Genomic DNA, 23,683 nt, shown 5'->3' with positions numbered 1-23,683 from the left:
AAAGGCCCTGGCCCCAAGCCCACAGCAGACAGCCTGCCCTCACTGTATGTACAAGTCGGGAGTGGGGGGTGCAGTATATGCCCCCATACCTCCCCCAGGGTGCGCACAGTGGCAGGAGCTGCACCCTTACCCCACACCCCACCTGGATGAGTCACCCGCAGCTGTCCCGCACCCTTCCATGCCCCAGCTGGGCAGTGCTTGCCCCTGCCACAGCCCCACTCCTTCCCTTACCATGGGGACTTCAAAATGCACCCACCCTGCCAGACCTACTGGCCCAACACTGTTCTCCAAGCCGCCGCGCTGCATATCAGGCACCAGATCAGCATCCGCAGATATAGCTGGTTAATAATTGGCCAAAAAAATCTTTATTAGTGTACCTCTACTCTCTCTCTGTCAGTGCCGTGACCAATAAAACACAAGCATAACCCAACAGAAAGCACTGCAGCTACTAGACTTAGAAACTGCAGCAGGTAAATAAATTACTTACTTGGTTTCCATCTTTTCAAGGCCCAGAAAGGTAACAGCAGGGACCCAAGTGCTGGCACTCTAGAATAAGGAAGGCAGGCTGTGAGCCGCCCCAGAGATTCTGTACACAGGAGACTCAAATTTCTCCTATGCAGCAGGCAAAATATCTTTGATCTGCCAACCCCTACTTACTGGCAGCCACTTCTTCATGTAGCAGTGGCAGTTACAATAGCATGCCTCTTATTTTGTTTCTCCATTCATTTGATGAGAAGAATGAGTTGGGGAAGTACTGCTACTGGGTACAAAAAAAAAGTTCAGAGCCAGCTTCCAGGATTTTGAAAATATTGGGTTCCCTTGTACACTCTGTTTACTCTGTACTATTTCTTCCAAATTCCCCTGCCTCCCCTATCCAAGTCTCTTTGCCAGACTTTGAAAAGAATAAAAACTGATAAGAGAAATCCATTTACATGCTTCAGAATTCCAGCCTAACAGCTGCCACACTATTAGCTAACTTACCTTCTCTTTTTAAGACTGGAATCAGGCAAATCATAATTCTAACTCCCTGAAAGCCCTGTGCACAGAGAAGTAGGTTGAGGGCATGCTCTGTTATACAGAAGTTAAGACTAGATCAGGGTGCTCAACCCCAGGCCCACAGGCCAAATCCAAGCCGGAGAACCATGGCATCCAACTGGTGGGGTTCCCTAAAGCACAATTTCACAACCTGTGGTACATTTACCCCTGGGGGTACACAAGGCATAGGCAGGGGATACACGGGTACTCCAACACTCTCTCTCTCACCTTCTTTTCCTCTTTCTCTTGCCCCTTCTTCCTCTCAAAACTATGGCAAAAAATTGGTGTACTATGCTCTGAGTGGCACTGGATTCAGCCATTCTAGCTTTGGCCAACATCACCGCTAGCCCAGGTACATACTTGAGTTACGCACCCCTGGTGTAAAAGGTGGCAACCCTACCCACACCAGATCAGACATCTGTTATGTCTGATATATCAGACATCTGTTATATCAGATATCTGTTATATCACTGCCTTATATACACGGGCCCTTCTTCCAACATATGGCACACATTAGTCTGTAAATATAAAATTCCCTGGAAAACTGAGTGTTGGGGTACTTATTAACATTTTCAAAAGTTAGGGGGTACCAGCTACTTAAAAGGTTGAGAAACACTGCCCTAAAGGTTGGAAAGTGTGGTGGTAGGGGACACATGGCAATTAACACTGCCATTCCTTCCCCACTGCCATATTTCCAAGCCCTGTAGGGCCAGATACGGCTCAGCCCGGGCAACTGCCACACATGCTGCATCAGGTCCACAGATGGACCTGGCAATACTTATCTGGCTTGTGGGCCAAAAAGGTTGGGCTAGATGATATGATGGTCCCTTCTTTTGCCTTAAAAAAAACCCAACAAAATAAACAGTATAAATGTGTGAAACAGTTTTCCAAACAGACTTTACCTTTAGTTAAGAAATAAGCAAGAGCTGGAAGCCAGCAAACATGATATAAAATTAGAATTATGAACTTAAAGAAAGGGCCAGAGCAATTAGAAAAAAACATCACCATGTAGGGTGGTAGCTCAGAGTGGTTAGTTTCCTGTTACACTGGAAGTCATTTGACAGAGAAAATTTGAGGAAGCAGTGGGTGTGCATACACATGTCCCTGTGGTGCCTTTATTACCACGCTGTCATTTAGTACTTCCTTTTGGAAGTGCTAAATGATGGCGCAGTAACAGCCTGTACTGTGCCATGCTGGTAACGCATAGTTATTTTTAGCTGCTATGTCGCTGCAGCAATGCACTATAATGAGAAAGTGTGTTGCTACTCCGATGTAGCTGCAGCGCCCCAGTTTGTGCCCACCAATGCTACGTAGCTGTAGTACGTTGCTACTGCGCCATAGCAGCATGTGTAGATATGCCCAGTAAGAACTTTCTCCTATAAAGGAAAGAGTTACAATGGTTTTTAAGCCCTACCATTTTTTTAAACCTTAAACAAGGACCATCATTTACTTAACCATTTAGTTTTTTGGTTTCCAAAAGGGCAAATGATACATCCTATGTTAACCAGGATACTGTCACAGAATTATCTAGTTCATCCATACTGACATTTACATTTTCAAAGTCTTACGCATAGGAACAAATACAAGGTAATGTTCTCTTTTTCAGTGTTTTCTTCCCTGCTTTGTCTTTGAAAAATTCAAATTAACTTTGCTATTCTTCTTTGCCTTGGAGTAAACCAGGATTCAGAGTAGGTATCTTAGCAGTATTCTTTTCTGATGGGCCTTTTTACTACCACAGGTTCTTTATTCAGACATGAACATACAATGTTCTCACCTTGTGTAAACAAACAGCGTTCCTTCCACGTCAGTCTTCTCCTAAAATAAAAGCAGCATTCAAACAATTCAAATAAAAACTCATCAGGTGAAAAAAAAATCAACGTTTAGCATGCACAAATTAGTTAATGGAACTAGCAGCAGTAAGGTACAGGTTAATTTAGTGTATTTAACATAATCATAGAAAATTAGGGTTGGAAGGGACCTCAGCATATCATCTTGTTTAACCCCCTCCTCAAAGTGGGTCCATTCCCAACTATACTATCTCAGCCAAGGCTTTGTCTACCTAGGTCTTAAAAACCTCAAAGGATGGAAACTCTAGAGATGAAGAGTACATCATGCTCCTGGAATCCCCCTATACTGGCAAGCAGAAAGAATGCGATAGGGACTGAATCCCCCATCTTAAAATCACACCTGGATGATTCATATACTGAGATGGCAACATAAGGTATTGTTCCTTACAAAGAAGAGAGAAGTGAAGGTTGCCATATATAAAGGCCATTGCTTACTGAACAGGAAGCATATAGATATTAATTTTGTCAACCATAAATAATCCCTTATCTTCTTCTAACTAAAGGCCATCAGTTACACAGCTGACTCATGTAACATGCAAATAACTAAATTCTGCTTTATGTATTTTACTAGCAAATACAACTAGCATAGTTCATTCTTCAGCTGACATGCATTATGAGATGCTTTGGAAATCACCAGATCTGGGGGGTTTTAAGCCTCAGAATCAACTTCCAGTCCTGTTTCTTCTTTTCTTCATGTTCCATCAGCCATGATAACTGATGAGCCACCATTAAAATAAAATGGAACAAAACCCTTCAGCAACCCTCTAGAACAGAGGCAGGCAGTCTGGCCTGTAGGCCAGATTCGTGCCACAGTGAACTCCATTTCCCAGCAGCCTCTGCCCATGTTGCTATGGCCAGTTTCCCTGGGGACCCCAGGAGGGACAGGGCCCTGACAGTGTGGGGCCAGGGTTTCCACAGAAACTGGCTCCAGCAGCACTGGCAGAGCGCACAGATGGACAGGGAGCTGCTCTAGCGCTGGGGCCAAGATACTGCAGCCATGACAGCATGGTCCAAAGCCATGGCACAGCTGCGATCCACAGCCCACACACCCCAGGCAGGCAGCAGATCTCAGCTCTGCCTCTGCTCCAGACCATGCTGTCACAGGCACAAAATCCCAGCCTCGGCCCCAGCCTCGGCCCCAGCCCCAGCCCCAGCCGCTGGAGTGAGTCTCTGTGGAAACTCCGGCCCTGTGCTGCCACGACCCTGCCTCTCCAGTAGCATATTTGCATGGTTTTTTAGTGGCACTTAATGCACAATATTTTACTGTGCATTAGTGTAATGTAATTTTTTTTTACATTACATTAATGCACAGTAAAATAGTCTACTGCTTATTAAACTGCACATGTAGACGCGCCCACATTGGCCTATTTAGTTTCCTTCCCACTCACCCCTGGCCCATAGGCTAGTATTTCAATTAAAGCAAACTACTATGTAAATACAAACTATTCCGTGTTGCAGGATTATACATCATTCCTGTGCTTAAAGCTGCAGCCAGGTTTATTCACTTCCTGTGTTAAGCATATTATTAATGCAGTTGTTCTCAATCTGTTTAAACTCAAGGCATCCCTCATTCAGCTTGAGGCAGCTTGTTAAGACTCGAGGCACTCAAAAAACAACGGCTCTTACTTTTCAGTTGGTTACTGACCACAGAAAAAAAAATCCAACCAGAACAGTTCTTCTATTGCAAAGAACTCAGAAAGGCCACAACAGATCAGAATTGCAACAGAACACTGTGCCCTCCCCAAAGCAACTGAAAAGCTTGGGATTATGATAAGCAATCATCACTTCCTGATTTTAGCTCACTACTGCAGGTACATCTGTAACTCTACATTATTGTTGTGGCTGGGATGCTGTGGGAAACACTTCCCACATCCCACAGAGCAAAGCTCCAGTCACTCCCACCTAAGTCTTTCCTACACAACACTCCTTGTTTCAGATGACTGGCTCTGGAAGGGCAGTGGCTAGTAACCTGCTAAGTGCCACAGCTCCAAGTCAAGGGATCCAGTGCAAGGAAGCCAGCTCATTGTGCACAGCTGCTCTCTCATGGGTTTGGGCTGGGGTCCAGGGACTCGAGACTTTCAAGGCAGGGTGGAGAAGTGGGCCCATCTCCTGTTAGAAAAGCTTATGCTCTCTCTTTTTCTACAGATCGCACACACACACAATACGTAAATATAAATATATAGAGATGCACCTTATAGACTAAGAAAATAAGAAGTGTATATTCCTATCTATGTATATATACACACACACATACAAGTTTCTCTTGATTTGTGCAGGGTCTGTGTATGTGAATTCGCTCTTATACGAAGAGCATTTTTAGACCCATAATTCATTATATGCAAGGCAAATTCGCTCAAATGGGTTGGTAGGGCACCTATGCCGATCACAAGCAGGTAAGTCTGTGGGGAGAAGGGAAAGGGCCATGGCCCTATTGTAGCAGCCCAGGGAATGGCCAGCACCATGTTCCGCCTGTCCCCACCCTCCTGGGCTCCACCTGTCCCCACTCAAAACAGTTCCTGGGCTGCGCCCTGCCGTGGTGCAGGCTCCTGGTGTTGGCTGCTCTTGGAACTGCTGCAGCAGGGGCTGGGATGAATGTGGACAAGCAGAGCCCTGAGCATCACAGGGGGTGGCACAGCCTGTCCACACTCACCCCAGGCCCCTGCTACAGCAGCCACAACACCAGCCAGTGCCAGCTGCAGAGGGAACTGTCAGTGGGGGGGCAGAGGGTTGCCTCTTGCTCCACACGCCCTGGGAGGGCTGTGGGCTGGGGGACTGTGCCAGGCTCTTCCTGGGGTGCACGTACTCCCAGATCTGCATGTGGGACAACAGCAGGCTGCTGCTGCAGGCTGGAGCTAGCGGCAGCACTGGGCTCTTCCCAGTGCTTGGGGCAGGCTATGCCAAGTGCCAGGAAAATCTCAATGCCGCCACCAGTCCTAGCCTGCAGTGGCAGCCTGCTGTCATCCTGTGTGCAGATCCAGGGGTAGTATGCATGTCCGCTAGATGTGTATGCACAAACATATTATACGCTAGAGAATGTGCATTGTATTATATACATATATATATAAAATACGTCTCTCTCTTTCTCTCTCTCTAAATATATATACACACACACACATAGATAGGAGGTGAGGGCATTACGTACAGAGTGTTGTATCTTTATATCCGGCGTGTGTGCCTATCGAGAGATCTTACTTCCTCAGCCTGTAAAGGTGCATCCCCCCCCTGCCTTCGACCCAGCGAGGAGCTGGCCCGGGGCAGCTCCCTCTCCCCTGTCTCAGGAGCACCTGGGCCCGGACCTAGCGCTGCGGGGCGAGCGCCGCCCCGGCCCGGCGTGGGGGAATTGCTATGCGATGCGACGCGACGCGGCAGGGCGAGGCAGCCCCCTGCGCCGCGCGGGCCCCGCACGTACCCACTCGTTGGCGCGGTGCCCGAAAGTGTAGAGCGCCACCTGGCTGGCTACGTCCACGATACTGCTGATGTAGGGGTCGTGTTGCTGCAGCGCCGCCAGGCTGATGTCCAGCCCCTTGCCCAGCAAGGCAGCCCCCGCCGCCGCCGCCGCCGCCATTTTGTCCCCGACCACAACACGGAGCGCGGAGTAGGGCAGAGCAATCCAGTGCCGAGACGCAGATCGACCCCGTCTGCGTCCCTCCCCCAACGCTTAGGAAAAGAAACAAGTGGGAGCGGGCTGGAAAATCGAGCGCCGAGTCCGGGCGGCTCAGGATTGTTGCTATTAGCAACAAGGAGAAGAGCTCACCCAGGGCCTGGCTGGGGTGTGGACGCTGAGGGGAAGGGGATGGCATGGCGTTGCTGGGAACACGCAGGTGGCCGCATAGAGCTGTGTTTTGGGGGCTGAACCAGTAGGGCTACAGCCCTCTTCATGTGAAAGCTAAATGATAGTATTACCGCAGCCCCTGGGGCTTCACTGAGAACCAACAAATTCTTTCAGGGCTGCAGGGGGGTGTGAGCCTCGGTTCTGTTGTCCGAGCATGGCCTGTCCCTTGCGCACCTCTAAGCATATCCCACTGCATTCGTGCCCAGGACAAGGGACACAAGCTGCATGCACACTCAGTGACGTAAGTACAGGCAGAGACATGGCTCCCAGCAGCAACACCTGTGAAGCATCCACACAGGAGAGGAAATGCAGCCCAGCCTGTGCCCAGCAATGTAGTGTGCAGCCATCTAGACATATTTGTGAATATGCGCAGAAAGCAGGCCCCTGTTACACATTACATTTATTATGTGATACTTGCAATTAATTTAGATGGGCCACAAGTGCATTGTCATCATCGTACAATTGACTGGTTAATCATGCAATACTTTTAGACAGGCTGCATGTACAAAGTAATTATTGCACAACAAAAGTGACTGTCCAGCTAAAATGTGCCACCCAGTGATGAAGTTAGTGCTGGAACATGTATAACAAGTCTATAGCTGGGTTCTATCCACCTTTCATTTGAATGTGTAGCAGGGACATTAGCGTCACAGTTTTATTTCCTGTACAAAATTTAGCCAATAGGGAAATACACCATTCATCCTTTTCATGACAACAATGAGAAATAAATGCCTCTCAGCTCTGTGTGCAACGGAGAGAAATCTGGATGTATTCAGTTTCCTCTGAAAGATTCAGTTGCCAATGTAGCCTAAGTTCTCTTTAGGGTCACATTGTTTTAAACTCCTGATTTCATCTGGTCATGCGATAGTATCGTGACAGCTTGTTACAGCAGTTCAGGGAGCAGTTCATGCATTGAAAGATGGGCAATATATTTATCTAAGGGCAAGGGAATGGGATTGGATACTCTGGAATTGCTCCAAGGGAAGGAAGATGGTTCAGTTCATGGTAAACAAGTGACACTGAAAATGCATTGCAAAATGATAAGTAGGAAGGATGACAATTAGACAATCCTGGCTGCTTGTGGTAAGAAGTTCCACTCAATTCTTTTTGCTAACTAAACCCACCTGGATGCCCTCAATCAGAATCTCTCCTGGCATGACTGTCCTTTCCTGGCCATCAGCAACAAAACTCTAACACCATGATTCTCAGCTAGGGTGCTGGGGCACCCCTGGATAAAGCAAGATCCTTTGAACAGTGCATCAAGGTGTGAGGAGATAAACAGAGATAGGTACAGGCCGAACCTCTTTGCTGCCTGGCCACTGATCTGTCCTTACTGTCCAGCCCCTATTCAAGGAGGTAAGCACTATAATAAATAAGTTAACTTTTCAAATGGGGTGCCACTCAGTTCACAAAAGTTACAAAGTTATTATTTTATTTAAGGGTGCCTTGAGTCTAGAGGAATTCCTTATCTCTAGAAAAGTTGAGAACAACTGGCTTAACACCTACGCTAAACCCTTCCACACGTCTAACACCAATTTGTCTTCAGAGAGTCATGAAAGGATCATAGGTAGACAAGGGTCTTTGGATAAATCCAATATCTTTTATTAGACCAACTCAAATAGTTGGAAACATTCTTCTTTTCAAGCTTTCGAGTACAATTACCCTTCATCAAGTAATCAAAGGGTAATTGTACTCAAAAACTTGCAAAGAAGAATGTTTCCAACTATCTGAGTTGGTTTAATAAAAGATACCAAATTTACCCAAGGAACCTTGTCTACCTATGTGCTTACACCAGCACAGCTACAACCTACACCCATGAAAGGATCATGTCTTCTTAGTCTGATTTATGCAGCTGGTCCACTCTTGTACCCCAGCTACCACCAAGAATAATACTATTTAAGAAAGGTTTCCCACTTTCTGCATTGTACAATATGATCCATTTAACTCAAGAAGGAATATATTAGTGAGATTTGTTTTTAAAGGAGTGTTCACTTAAAGTTTCATCTTTGCTCATTTACAATTTGGCTTTTAGGTGATGGTGTGAGTCTGATGTTATAAGCACTTTTAAAACAGTTTAAAGCAGATGCAGACAAGCAATTAAGGTAAGAGAATGTATGAAAACAGAACTTAGTAAGATGCCTTACAGTTCCTAAAAGTCAAATAGTTTCTGTTGCTGCCCCTTTCCCCTGAATGAGCAGTTAAAGTAGACAGAATTTGGGGCTTTGCAAGTTTGGTTCATTAAGAGAAAAACTAATAATGCAAGTTAAGTATGTTCTTTTCAGCAATCCTGTTCATTTACCAGGAAGGGCCAAAATATCTCATTTCCCTGAATATAATAAGACATAGAAGCAAGCACCTTGCTTGCTCAGAAATTCTCAAATCTGCCTTTCCAGTCTGTTCTGTGCTCAAGAGTTTTGGTCTCTGTTCCTTTTCACAGTCATATTCATGGGTACTTTCCTCTGGATTTCTGTCTCTTGTATCCACCTCTTTATAAGCAGTCCCTTAGTCTTTGTATTTGCAATCTGGGAACTTGTTGGACCACAAAATGTAGCTTCTGATCAGGCATTGCAAGGTATCTCATTGCCTTGGGTGGTGGCTCTGAATGTTTCCAACTATATGACAACGTATAGGGACTTAATTCCTGCCTACGTTTAGCCTGGAACACCTTTCAGCTTTAACCATATCTGTGATTTTCTATAGAACAAAGGCTTACTTGTTGATCGTCATTAAACACTTTCCAGCATAGTCCTGTTTAAAACAAAATCTTGTAGGTACAGAACCTTGTGAATTCTCACTTCATTACTAAAAAGTTACACAACTTGCCAGCAAAAATTTTGTCTAAAATGTTTGCTTAACTGATTCATAATATCAATAATTTAGTGCTCTCAAGACAAGTTAACATGGTTTTGTGGCAATTTGTTTGAGGCCAATTCAAGTTTTAGCTTTGAAAAGATCAAAGTATAGAAGAGTATCATAGCTGTATCACCCATTCATTCACTTTGATACTATTCTATTGCTAAATCATGTTTATGATAGTTTTAGAGGAATTTTAATCAGCTTCTATCCCAAACCAGTCTAAATCAAAATCCACACACTATGTAGCCAAATGTATCTCTTCTGGCAAACAGCAACATGACAGAGTTCAGTCCAAGCCTCCTCTCTAGGCTTGGCTGCATCTAGCATTGCTTCTTTAGGATTGCTCAGTCCTAAAACTATGGTGTTCTTTGCTTCAGATTTGAGTTGTCTTGGGTATACACATTCCAACCCTGTCCTGAACTTTGTTCAATACAGTTAACGCCATCTGAAACAATGGTTTAAAAACATGACTACCAAACTCAAATTCAACCTGGCCAATTTTATTCTTATGTTATAAAAAAAAATTGCAAGTAAAAGATTCAACACAAGGGGGGGGCGCGGTGAGAAAGACACTGCCCCAGTGGTATTTGGAAGACTTTTTGGGGGAAGTCTGTTCACTTACCGAAGTGCAACATTCTTTGGTGCAATGGGTTTTGAAACTCAAATGATGTACACACTGAGTATAAAATGATCAGCTACAATAATCACAGCTTGTTCTGGATTTTCTGTAGAATTTTTCCATGGTGGAAAGTTGTCAAACCAAGAACATCTTTCTTGCTTTGCACATTTTGGCAAATATGTTATGCTGCAATAATTTAAAACTTTTTCTTTAGCAGAATATTCATTTTTGAGAAGCTCAGTATCATATTTCCTATAGACAAGCTTCTGTCTAAAGGCTTGTCTGTATGGGAAGGTTTAATCAGTTATACTAATACAATTATGCCAGGTATGCTTATAGCAGTATAAACTCCTATGTGAATACTTTCCTCTGCTTAAATTTCTCATCAGCTGTTATAAGATGAATTTGGGAGGAAGCACTGAAATTAGAACATCATACTGAAATTAGAGAATCCGCATGTCTCTCTCAGAATGCTTCTCCAGACCAGCCACCATACCCTATCTTTTGCCAAACTTCAGGCTAACATGGCTGTCTCTGAGCCTATGTGGGATATAACAGAATAATTGTGTTGGTTTAAATTCACACCTTGTAAGGTAGACCCACACCTCCCTCAAAAAATCCAAACAAGCAACACAGCCATGAGCAGCACATCCAACACACTCGCCAAACCCCCACAACTTTCCTGTGTAAATGAGAGCATAGTTTACTGCTTATTGCTTGTTAAATTCCTTCCTGATTTTTAGTTCTGCTCTGCAGGTATTATGCAACTAGGATTAAAGCTATAAACAAATCAGATCTTTATCAGAGAATCTTTTAGCTCTCCAAAATCCAAGTTTTAAGTTCTGTTAAATATTAATACATTGTTGTATCTAGTAAGTGGACACAATTTATGAATTGATTTCTTTGATATATTAATTGTTGGGGCATAATAGCAATCAAATCTCTGAAAAATCACATGCAGATTATTTTTTTTCAACCTTTCCAGAGATGAAGGTATTACTGTATAAAAAGGCAATGCTATTTCCCCTCCAGTATACCTAGAAACAAAGATGTCAAACTTCTGTGGCTTTTCCTCAAGCTGTGTAACATTGTATTAGTAAGAAATCATTGAATTTCTATACAGCTCAACAGTATTTTCTAAGAGGGATAGGTGTACCATCTCTTTTGTTTTGCTGGAGTTAAACTTCTAGTGTAACCCTCTGTATGTAGTCTAAGGAGACAACCATGTTGGATTTTTTTATGCAGACATTTAAGTTACATAAACAGGAGAGTAATTTTGCTGCTACTGAAGAACAAATTTGTAGTAGTTTAGAGATGGTATTATTACAGTGATGCTGTAGCCATGATGTTCCAGGAATTATGCAAGAGGCAATTTTTTTTGGATCTTATCTTTTATTGGACCAACTGCATTGCTGAGATTAAATTAGACAAACTTTCTAATGCAAGACATTCTTCCTTAGGTCTGATGAAGGAAGGAAGCACAGCGATTGTTAAGAACAGTGGATAGAGCTGTGAAAGTGAAGGGAGGAGAAATTCCCAGGGGTAGCTGACAAACAATTAGCAAATTAAATAAACTTCATTACTGGGAGATGATGATATATAAAAAGAGAGGAGAGTCATTAAAAAGGCAGTTAAGAGTGCCTTTAGTGTGTAGGAAGAATTTCAGGAATTAGATAGAGTGTATCATAAAAACAATATAAGTGTTCAGTTTGTGGTTACTAGTGTACAGCCAGTTTATGAATTTTTGTTCCTAAAGTTGCCTTTTAAAGGTGCTAGATAGATTTCCCTTGAGCATGAGGATAGTGAGATTAGAAAGGGAGTGGTTGTTCTGTAAGAAATGTTCCCCTAATGGTGTATGTGTATGTCTGTTCTTTATATTTTTTTGGTGAGAATACATTCTGTTGCATAGTTTTGCTCACATAGTTATCATGAGAGCATTTAGTGCATTGGATCACATCAGATTTTGGGAGAGGCATCTATAGGATGCATGGATTCTGATGGGTTCAGTGAGGGGGAATGTAGCAAAGTTAATATTTAATTAATCAATTATCTTACTACTTAGCTGATAATTTCCAGTCTGAGCAGAGTTTCCTGAATAGGCACAGATTCATAGACTCACATCTGTGTTTGGGTCGGAAGGGACCTTAGCACATCATCGAGTCTGACCCCCTGCCCTGGGCAGGAAAGAGTGCCGGGGTGAGAATACCCCAGCCAGGTATATGTCTTTGTCTATCCTCCTCATAAAGGCCCCTAAGGTAGGGGAGAAAGCCACCTCCCTTGGAAGCCTATTCCAGATTTTGGCAACCCTACCGTAAAGAAGTTCTTCCTAATGTCTAACCTAAATCTGCTTTCTGTCAATTTGTGGCTGTTGTTCCTAGTTACTCCAAGGGCTGCCCTGGTAAACAGAGCATTTCCTATTCCTTGCTGTCCCCCCGATGAATTTGTAGGCAGACACAAGATCACCTCTCAGCTTTCTGTTGCGGAGGCTGAAGAGATCCAGGATCCTCAGTCTTTCCTCATAGGGCTTTGCCTGCAGGCCCCTAACCATACAAGTGACCCAACCATACAAGTGGCCCTTGTCTGAACCCTCTTGAGGTTGTCCACATCCTTCTTGAAGTGAGGCGCCCAAAACTGGACGCAATAATCCAACTGCAGCCTGACCAATACCACATAAAGGGGAAGTATCACCTCCTTGGACCTGTTTGTCATGTACCTGCTAATGCATGATAAAGTGCAGTTAGCTTTACTGTTCACTTCATCACATTGATGACTCATATTCATCTTGGTATCAACAGTGACTCCAAGATCCCTTTCTGTTGCTTTGCTGCTGAGAGGGTCCTCCCCAGCCTGTAAGTGTACCGGCAATTGCTTCTCCCTAGGTGCAGCACCTTGCATTTGTCCGTATTGAACTGCATCCTATTCTGTTCTGCCCACTTTTCCAACCTGTCCAGATCTGCCTAGATTCATTCCCTTTCCTCTGGGTGTGTTAACTTTACCCCATAATTTGGTATCTTCTGCGAATTTGGACGGAGTGCTTTCCACGCCCTTATCCAAGTCACTGATGAAGACATTGAACAGCAGTGGGTCAAGGAGCGATGCTTGTGGGACCCTACTGCCCACATCTTTCCAGGTCAATACCAGCCCATCCACCACCACTCTCTGGGTGCAACCCATAAGCTAATTTGCCACCCACCTGACCATGTAATCTTGTGTCACAGTCACTCAGTTTATCTATAAGAATATTATGAAATACCATATTGAAGGCCTTCTTAAAATCCAAGTAGATGACATCCACCTCAATTCCTGTATCTAAGCATTTTGTGACCTGGTCATAAAAAGAAACAAGGTTAGTCAGGCAGGACCTACTTGCTATGAATCCATACTGGTTGCCCTTTACCATTGCTTTCCCCGCTGGACTCCCACAAATGTGATCCTTAATAATTTTTTCAAAGATTTTCCTGAGGATAGAGGTGAGACTAACAAGTCTGTAGTTACCCAGATCCTCCTTCCTCCCCTTCTTGAAAATGGGAACGATATTGGCCGTTTCCAGTCCCTTGGGACCTGACCTGAGCACCAAGAGTGATCAAACAGCCATGCCAATGGCTCTGCTATGACACCAGCCAATTCCTTCAGCAGCCTTGGATGAAGAGCATTCAGGCCTACTGACTTAAACACATCCAGCCCCTCCAAGCATCTCTTCACTAAGTCGGTGCTTACAGTTGGTGGGTTGGTTCCCCCTTTATGCCTGTCTTTGATCCAACTAAGAGATTTGTCCTGATCCAAGTTCAGGAATACAGAGGCAAAAAAACTCACTGAAGAGCTCGGCTTTGTCCCCCCTATCTGTCAATAATTTTCCTTGTTTGTCTTGTAGGGGCCCTATGCTACCCTGCACCTCCTTTTTGCTCCCTATATACCGGAGGAAGGACTTTTTGTTGTCTTTAATTTTTGTTGCCAGCCTAAGTTTCATTTCTGCTTTGGCCTTTCTGACTGCCTCCCTGCAAATGTGGGCCAAGTAGGTATACTCTGCTTTGGTAGCTACCCCCTGCTTCCACAGCATGTATGCCTCTTTTTTGCCTCAAGGCTTTCCTGGATTTCCCTGTTCAGCCAAGAGGGTTTCTTGGCCCCTTTTACTCCCTTTCCTGTGCAAGGGAATTGTCTCCTGTGCCCGTAGGACTGCTCTGTTTAGGAACGAACAGCCTTCCTGGACTCCCATCTCACCAATTCTCCTGTTCTTCAGGGCCTCGCTAACTAATCTCCTGAGCACACTGAAGTTAGCCTTTCTGAAGTCTAGCACTTCTGCCCTACTGGTTATCTTTCCTACCCTACGCCAGATAGTGAATTCAATCAAGTGATGGTCACTGTCCCCTAGGTTACCTTATGTCAGTAGATCCCCCACCAAATCATCCCCTGTAGCCAGGACCAAGTCCAGTAAAGTACAAGACTGTATACATCCTGTGTTAGGTGAAGGTCCTGTATTCAGACTAAGAACCTACATGAATGGTAGGATCTAGTTGACTGCTCCTCCCAGCAGATGTGCGGGTAGTTTAGGTCACCCATGACAACCATGTCCCTTGAGTGTATGGCCTCTGAGAGCTGTCTGGAGAATTCCATGTCTAACTCCTTCTCCAGAAGCAGGACAGCTCCTGGCCAGCCCCAGGATGCTCAGATAAATCCCAACCCAGCTACCAGCTGCTTGGAGGTTCCCCTGCCCAGCCTTGGGAGCTGCCCCAGAATTGGATGGGGAAGCAGAGAGCTCCCCATTTTGGGTGTGGAAAGTGATCCAGGAAGAGGAGTGGGGCATAGGCAGAGAGCTACCGTGTCCTGGTGCTGCTCAGCTTCCAGCTCTTGCAGGGAGCTGGGAGCTGAACAGCACCAGGATTGGGGGAGTTTCCCATCCCCTCTGGCCTCCTAAAATTTGTGTCTGGTCAGTGTCTATACATGTGCTACTGCACAGTATCTACTTCACAGTTAATTTACTATCTGTATTTACAGGTAGTAGGTAACTCCACAGTAGACTAATTTACTGTGCAGAAAATTGTACGCATGTGTAGACAGTGATGCTTTACTATGCAGAAGATTATTTACTGTGCAGTAAAGCATCTTATTTAGACATGCTCACTGTACAGGAACTGTTTTGCAACTGTTTTATGGCTCTGGGTTGTACGCTGGTAAGTACTTGTACTTGTTATATTTTTCTTCCTGGTTTCTCAGTTTTTATTTTTGACAAAAGGGCCCTTTCTTACACTTAAGACTTTTGCAGTTTGCACGTATGCAGTATTTCTTACTCTGAAGAGCTAAAAACACTCTGGCAACATTTTTTCCACAAATTTATGATAATTGTAGGGGATATATGGGGACCACTTTATTAACCCTTCAGTCCCAGACATTTGTGTAAAAGATACTGAGAGCTGTTAAAGACTGGGAAGCTGCTTAGAAAAGGTAGTGAAGGAAAATGCTTCATTTACCTCCACCTCTGAGGACAATCTCGATAGGTAGAATATAATTACAGGTATTTGTTCAGGTTAATTCAATTAGTGTTATGAAATATTCTCTGAGATGATTCAAAATCATCAGGACCTTATTCTTACATTTAATCTGAAATATGGACTGTCTGACATGGTAACTATTACTAAATTGGAAACAAATATGTTCAAATGGTATGTGGCTTGATTTCAATAGAAGGAAGAATACTCTGAAATGCTATTCCACTTGTAACTGCAATACAAATAATTCTTAGTCAAGAAGATTCATATAACTGGTTGTACTCTACTTGATTGTTATTTGTATTAGCAATAAGTGTTAAGTATGTGAATAGACTTAAATACCTTGTGTTCCAATGAGACAGCAGTATTGTAGTTTTTCTGGAAAGAATATCAATCAGCACTTATTAAGAACTATGCTACAGGACCGTGGGTCCCTAGATGTGAGTGGCGTGAGTTAAGAAGTTATCAAAACCTGAAATTTAAAGCATTTTCTGTTCTGGCTCATTTTCATGTTTAACATGGTTGTAACAGAAAAGCCATTGTTAAATAGCAGTGTGTACCCAAGTCACACCTACTTACTACATAAACGTATTTTAACTGTCATCATCAATGTAGAACCAAAATCATGAAGTAGAAATGAGGTAGGTTCTGTTCTCCCCTAGGCATTGTCATAATTTTTTCAGTTAAATTTTGGTTGCAGTTTTTTGTTGTTGTAATTGATGTGAAAGTTAGTTTCAGATTCCAAGATGTGCCCTTGGGATTAGCCATTAGAAAGCATAGTTTTTTATGTGCAAAAATGGCTTTCTGATGCATGGTACAAGATCTAATGGACATGGTCACTCTTCAGTAGCTCTATTCCCCTTTTTCATAGACAATATCAAAATGTATTTTTGGTAGCTGTTTTGAAAGTTTCCCACAGAAAAACTGCTGGTGAGGATCCTTAGCATTTGCTCAAAAAGCATGATGTTTTGATTATGAAGTTGTCATCACCTGTTTATGTAGGTTCCAAGAGTATGTATACTCTATACATGAGCTTTAAAATCTCTTGTACATTTCTTCCAGTATTATCAACTAATTCGTACTAGTTCAGTCTTTTTATCTGGATTCATACTCAGGTTTTTGAGGAGAATTTATTGCTTCATCATTGAATTTTACTGTTAAGTATGCAAAAGTTTAAAGACAACAATGCCATAGTTGTGCTTCGACTGATTGCCTTTCAAAATGAAAATGAACTCTTCCTTTTATCACGAAATGTTCTACAGTTGGTTACACTTGTAACATAATTACTACCTTTTACTGAATTTTAAAATATTGTGTTTAGATTTTGATTGATATTGTTTAAATTCCTTCAACATTTTATTATTCATATTAATTACAGCACTGCATGTAGACAGTGGGAGAAGGGTTTAAGTGGATAACGGAACCAAAAAAAATGAAATTTTACCAGTATAGGATAAAGCTTGGTAACAGTTGAGGTGCTGCTCTTGGAAATAGCAGGTAAAATTTATACAAGAGGAGATGACGTGGGGCCAAGGAAGCTTCCAGCAGGTAGCCAGTGGAAGAATTAAATACTTTGAAAGAGATTTTGGACTGAAAAACCAAGAGTGTTAGTACCACAAAACTCCAGTTGGTAGTTGAATGTAAGTCTATTATACTTGCATGAATTTGTTTTCCATGGTGTACTTTGAGTGTTGTGATGATGTTTGGCAGTTGCTCTTCCACAGTCTGATTTTGTCATTTTTGGATGATGCTGATGCTGCGATACGTTTTCTGTCAGATGAAATTTACAGACACATTACCATGTTTGATGGGAACGGTGAGCCACAGGGATTTCTGGAGGAGAAAATTTCATAAACAGGGTGCGAGGGTTTTTTTTAAGTGTTGGCTCCATTTGCTTTTGCTTAAATGTATTAACTTCATTAGCACCCCAGGTTAACCATATAAAATGAACCTGTTTTCTAAACAAGAGACACTTGTGTGATCCTTGCACCCTGTTTATGAAGTTAAAAAGGGCAGTTAAGAGAATTAAAAAAACCCAAACAAACTAACAAAAAAACTAACTTGCGGACAGTATGAGGGCTGTTTAAAGACACCACACCTTTAACTACTTTATGTAACCCTAGCCAGAATGCTACCCATGGCCACATCCAGATTCAGGGTCCTGGGGTGTCAAATAGCCTCGGTCAACCTCCCAGCCCCTAAGGCTGGGCCCACCTCTCCATGGAACGCTTTCCCCACATACCAGAGTACATAAAGTCTAACTACTTACATAGTTTATTATTTACAAAACAGTCAACATATGAATGAGGTTAATAACAGAACAGAATATCAATAATCTAATTGTCAAAGGCAGGTATCAATGAACTAAAATGCACTATACAAATTGAATCAAAGACACCCTCAGTACAACTCCCCAGCTTGAACCTTGAGACTCCAGTGAATTTCAGCAGTAACACACAGGGTTAATATAAACATCAGCTCTCCTTCACACTGGCAACATAATAACCAGGGCTGGTGCTGCTGCTCCAGAAAGTCCTGCTCTCTGCTAGAGCCCCATGGGAAGTATTCCTGGGCTCCAGCTGTCTGTGGCATCTGCAAAGAAAAACACACTGTCCCCCTATCCCAAAAGCACCTTTCTCCAATTCCCAGATGGGGCACCTTGTGCTGATAACTGAAACAAACCCTAGGTTTATCACCCACCTAGGCTCAGGCTGGCTCTCAGTTAACTCTCCCCAGAGCCTTCCCAGATCAACACCCTGCCCTCCTAGGCAAGTCTACTTTACCACCATTTTTCCTCAACATAGGTCCCTGTGCCTCACAGAGGGGAAAAAGGATATCCAGTTATCTTCTCCCCAACACTAAGGGCAGATTTACTTCACATACAAACTACAGTAGGGGCGGGCAATTATTTTGGGCAGAGGGCTGCTTACTGAGTTTTGGTAAGCCATCGAGAGCCTCATAACAGGGAGTCTAGGGCAGATTAATATTAATTTTCTAATTTTTTTAGGGGCTCTGCAGGCTGGATAAAATGGCTTAGCAGTCTGCATGCGGCCCATTGGCTGCATTTTGCCCACCCTTGAACTACAGGATACTTCCTCCCCAAGCTTTGTGGTCCCAGGGCTCCTTTTCTTCTCTGAGCCTGGCTGAGTTCCCTCCCTCTCCTGTCTCAGGAGCCAATCAAAAACATGCATATGCTCTTGCAAGCAACAACTTTGTGCAAGCTTTCCCACTCTGCCTTTGCAGGGATCCTGAACCCTGCTGCAAATCCAACAGCAGCTGTTACATTTAGAAATAGGAAGTCTGCCTGAGATTCAGCGAGGCTATTGGAGGAAATTCTGGAGTAAAAGGAACACTCAAGGAAGTTAAGGCCGCTGTAGAGAGGCCTTGCATCACTCTTCACTATAGAATTTTTTCAGGTGGTAGAAGACAAAGGAGGCTATTGAGAACTGCAAAAGGAGCTCATAAAATAGAGTGAATAGGTAACAAAATGGCAGACAAAATTCAATGGTGGCATGTTCTTTGCCAAAGTAGCCATTTTTTAGTAGTAGATGGAGTTCATACAGTGCTTTTGGGTGCATAAAAGATACTGTATTTAATAACTTATATAGGGTGTTATTATTACCGATAAATAAAACAAGCGCGCAATTTGTGTTTTAGATTGGAAAATAATAACTATTGTCGGGGAAATTGGCCAGCTACTGCGTAGCACCTGTACACCGAAGGGTGTGCTCATACACCGAGGAACACTGGCCATGTCCCATCTCTGGGCTCGTTCCTAGCCGCAATCAATTAGGCAGAGAACAAGGGAGTGTCGGCAAGATGATTTATTTCTCTGCAGAGGGGTTACTCAGGGCCTAGTAGACCAAGAGTTCCCCCAATCTGAGTTTGGTAGCACCTTTTACACTAATAGGTTATACATATGCAAATATAGGTATACATAGGCATAAGGCATATATGCGTGCGCATCTTTGGGGAATTTCCACTAGCTTTGGGGTTTTGTTTTTTTGCTTGCTGTTACAGAGTTATAAAGTACACAGAACAAGTTTGCTTACTGTCAGCAAAAAGCTATCTTTAAGTTCAGCATTAGATCATCTGTTCAGCAAGGGGTCATCTGCTTTTCACGGGTTATATTGTTTTTCTGACACTATTTCTGAGTGGGAAAAGTTACACAATAATAATTAAAATATATGAGAAAGAAACCTTTTATGTGCCTTGATGTCCTTTGACATTTTATTCACAGATTTTTTATTTGTTAACTCATTTTTTAATTTCACTTAAATGAATAGAAAGATTGCTTTATGGATGCTGTCTTTTGGTTGGCAAATCCATTTTCCTCTGTTGGTGAGCAGAGATCTTGGGCTCTGCCAAATTTGTACTTTTGCTGGTTCCCAAGAATATACTTGTTATTCATCTGGTAGAAATATGTGAATAGGTTAGAATAACAGAATAGCTCACCCAAACATTTTCTTGTTCTCCAGGATTAAACCTGAAGAAAACCTTTATGCATTTTTTTAAAAAGAGAGAGTGAAGTTGTTTTTTACTTCTTGGCATGCATCTCTGCACTTCCTACTTTCAGAATTGTCATAGCCTGTCAAGATTTATCTTCATGAAGTTTCCAGGTCAAAATTTTAGACTAAAGGAGTGTGAATAAGCATCCAGACTTCTGGATAATTATTTAAACTAAACCTTTTAAAGTTCTCCCACTCTTTATATGACTAGTAGCTATGATATTCCCCTGCTGACTATAAGGGAAAAATCAATATCAGCAAAAGTACATTCATATTGATTTATTTTCCCTCTGGTTTTCTAATTTAGTAAAGACTTACTACTAATGCAACATTACATAAAGATCCTCAGGAGAGTAAAAGGCAAATAAGACCATGTCTCATTGTTTCCTGTCCGTGGAATTGTACTAAGTTTACAAAACAGTCAACTGTGGAGTTGTCCAATGTAGAGAAGCTAATGTATGGCCATACTAGTGTCTATTTCAGAGATTACACAGAGAAATAATTCTGCACTATTTCAATACCTGAGCCCTTCCTATTTGCCTTAAAGTAAAGAAAAAGGGATTATGCAAAAATGTATGTTTTTTGGAATGTTAGGTTTAAGAATTTAACTTCGCAAAAGTCAGGGCATTTGAAAATTACAGGTTTTGAAGAAAGTAATTCAGCCACAGGCATTTGCACATAAGCCCATTCTATACTCCCAGTTAAAATCAGAATATAGAGTAATACAACCTATTCCACACATTCACGGATGCCAAGTTATAATTGCTGTAGGACCAATAACTTTTTAGTTTCTGGATTGTATGCTTTTAAATTCTGAGCCATAATATTCTAACAATATTTTCTGTTGCCCTGAATATTAAATTTCTTAAATGTACTCAGACTGAGAAATAATACATACTTACTCCTTACAACGTCAAAACAAAATGAAACAGAAAAAATAGTAACAAGGTGTAAATATAGAACAACAAGATTCTAACTGTTTTTATAATGTACCCTCCATTTGAACAGACTAATGATGGGGAACATTTTCGGTCCTGCTAATGCCTAGTAAGTTGATTATTGGAGAGTGGGACATGCAGCAGAGCGTTGTCAGAAAATAGGACCTTCTATTAGAGGATAGAAGGGAAAAAAGTAGCTTACTGAAAAATAAGACTGACTACCTAGGTCACCCAGTGGAGGAGGTCAGATACATGCAGGTATTTGGTCTTTAAGTAAAGCTTTTGCTCCTTAGTGGGCACATCTACACGTGCCCCCAGTCACCACCTACATATGTATTGTGGCACACTAAACTTCACCATAGGATAGCGCAGTACTTGTCCCAGATAGTACCATCTTACAGCAGAGTTAATTAGTTTACTGCGGCCTCATAATGCTCCACTTGTAGACAGTGATGTTTTACTCTGAAGTTAAGTCGGGGTGGACAACTATTTCAGCTGGAGGGCTGCTTACTGAGTTCTGGCAAGTTGTTGTGGCCCACATGGGTAGCCCCACCCCTTGACAGGTGGGTCTACCCATGTGGGCCACCCCTTGACAGGTGCCCTACCCCTTGGTCACCATCTTGTGACTAGAAGTCCCAACCCTAACCCCTGACCTTTGCCACCAGAAGTCCCACCCCTTGTCCCCAGAAGCACTCCCTTCAGCAAGGGGTTTTGCCATCTCAGAACCAAAAAATACCAAATTATATTCTAAAAAGTGACCATCTACAACATTCATGAATTTGATTTCAAAAAATATTTTGTCCTGGTTTACATGCATTTGTGTAGTGTGCATAGAGGTGATTGTATATAATAGCTTAAAATAAATTTTTACTCTTGTATATTGTGGTGGGGTGGGGCTCATGGAGTGTGGTTGTAGGTTTGTGGGGGCTGTGGGTGTGTGGATGTGTGAGGTGTGGAGGAGGGTGTGGGTGAGTCTGGGGTCAATAGGTGTGGGGAGTGTGGGGTGAGGGAGCATGTGAGGGTGTGTGTGGATATCTGGTATGTGGGTGGGTATGGGTTTTGTGTGGGGAGTGTGGCTGGGGTGCATGATGGGGTGTGGGGTATGTGTGTATGGTAGTGCAAGGGAGGGTGTGGGTGCACGTGTATGGTGGGGTGTGCATGTGGGACTCACACACACGCACACACACACTCCCACCCTCTGAACACGCACACCATACCCACCCCCCCAGGGACTAGTGCAGCCCATGCTCCCCTGTTTGACAATGCAGCTGGGAGCTACGTGGTGCTCGAACAGTGTGGGGGCAGGAAGGCAGGGCAGTGGCTGGGGGTGGGGTGGGGCTGGGCTGCTGCATTCCTGCTGAGGCACCCCCTGGGTCCTATTGCCCCTGGCTCCTGTCATCTTTGATAGGCAGCTAGGAGCAGATAAATATTCATTTTCTAAATTTTTTAGGGGCTGAATAGGATGGTCTGGTGGGCTAGATTCGGCCTGCGGGCCATATTTTGCCTGTCCCTGAGCTAAGTAGTCAGCTCCACATTAAAGTGAACATATAAATGCATGCAGTGGTTGATAGCTCCAGCATGATCTTTAAAACCTTTTGAGGAACATTTCCCATCATTTCTTGCTGACAGTACCAATTCCAGTTTGTACTTTCAATGAATCAGGGCAGCATGGCACCTAGGAAACTAATGGATTTGGAAAGGCAGAAGTAGGCGACAGCCTACCTTATCAGATGCTATGAAAAAAACCCCTACCCTATCTTCTGCTGGACTTCAGGCTAACACTGCTAACTACTACTCCATATTTTAATTAATTGGTCAACAGGGCCATCCTTTAAAAGTAGGAAATTAGATCTGTTGGTGATATTTATTGGAGAGAACACATCATGTAATTAAAAGTAGTCATATATAACCAGGGATCTGGGTTTTCCGTTTCCCATGGAAAAATGGCATCGGGCACAGTGAGTTGGGCAGTGCTGGGGCTGCTGCTCAGCTGGGGGGGCTGGTGCATGGAGCTTGGGGCCTAAGGCTGGAATGCGCAGCTGCAGGCCCCTGGTGGGGAGCAGGACAGGTCTGCGGTTGGCTCATCTGGGGGGTGGAGGGAGGGTGGGGCTGGCTCCCCACTGCTGTGTGCAATCCCAGGAGAGCAGGGGGGAACTATGTCCCCAGATCTGTGCATGGGGCTGCTTGCTGTATATTCAGGCTTCCCACCCTGTTGCCCTCTCCAGGGGCCTCCACAGCCCAGCGGGTTTGTCCCGGCACTGCAGGGCAAAGTGGGGCTGAATGGGAAGCTCCTTGCCTCTGTGAGCTCTGTGCTGACCTGGTGATGTGTCCCCTGCCTCTGCAGTAGCAACAAGGGACACAACTCTGCACCATCACCCTCACTGCTGCCACATAGACCAGGGATGTCTCCCAGGCAGCGTGGAGCTCACAACAGCAAGGAGTTTCCCATGTGGCCCTGCTCTTCCCTGCAGTGTTGGGCTGCACCCTCTGGGGTCTGAGCCTGCAGTGGGCAGCTAGTGTCCACCCCTACCCCTACCCCTACCCCTACCCCGTGCACAGATCCTA

At 43.6% G+C, this 23,683-nt stretch overlaps 1 protein-coding gene across 5 annotated transcripts in view; it reads right to left on the bottom strand.

Annotated features, from left to right (window-relative positions):
- Positions 1 to 6,465, bottom strand: part of DCP1B (decapping mRNA 1B) — a 66,014-nt gene extending 59,549 nt beyond the window's left edge. For 3 of the 5 annotated variants that reach the window (XM_019544554.1, XM_019544556.1, XM_019544558.1), the window contains exons 1-2: positions 6,292 to 6,465; positions 2,810 to 2,850 (exon numbers count right to left, since the gene is read on the bottom strand). In XM_019544554.1, the coding sequence (XP_019400099.1) occupies positions 2,810 to 2,850; positions 6,292 to 6,447 (197 nt within the window). In that variant the 5' untranslated portion in view covers positions 6,448 to 6,465. The remainder of the gene's footprint in view (positions 1 to 2,809; positions 2,851 to 6,291) is intronic. The other 2 variants (XM_019544557.1, XM_019544559.1) reach the window with 1 other exon arrangement.
- Between the last annotated feature and the right edge of the window lie 17,218 nt (positions 6,466 to 23,683).

Source organism: Crocodylus porosus, unplaced genomic scaffold, assembly GCF_001723895.1.
Source record: "Crocodylus porosus isolate Cpor-Errol unplaced genomic scaffold, CroPor_comp1, whole genome shotgun sequence".
Classification (NCBI taxonomy): Eukaryota; Metazoa; Chordata; order Crocodylia; family Crocodylidae; genus Crocodylus; species Crocodylus porosus.
The sequence above is the reverse complement of the archived record's forward strand: the minus strand, read 5'-3'. Positions and strand labels throughout refer to the sequence as shown.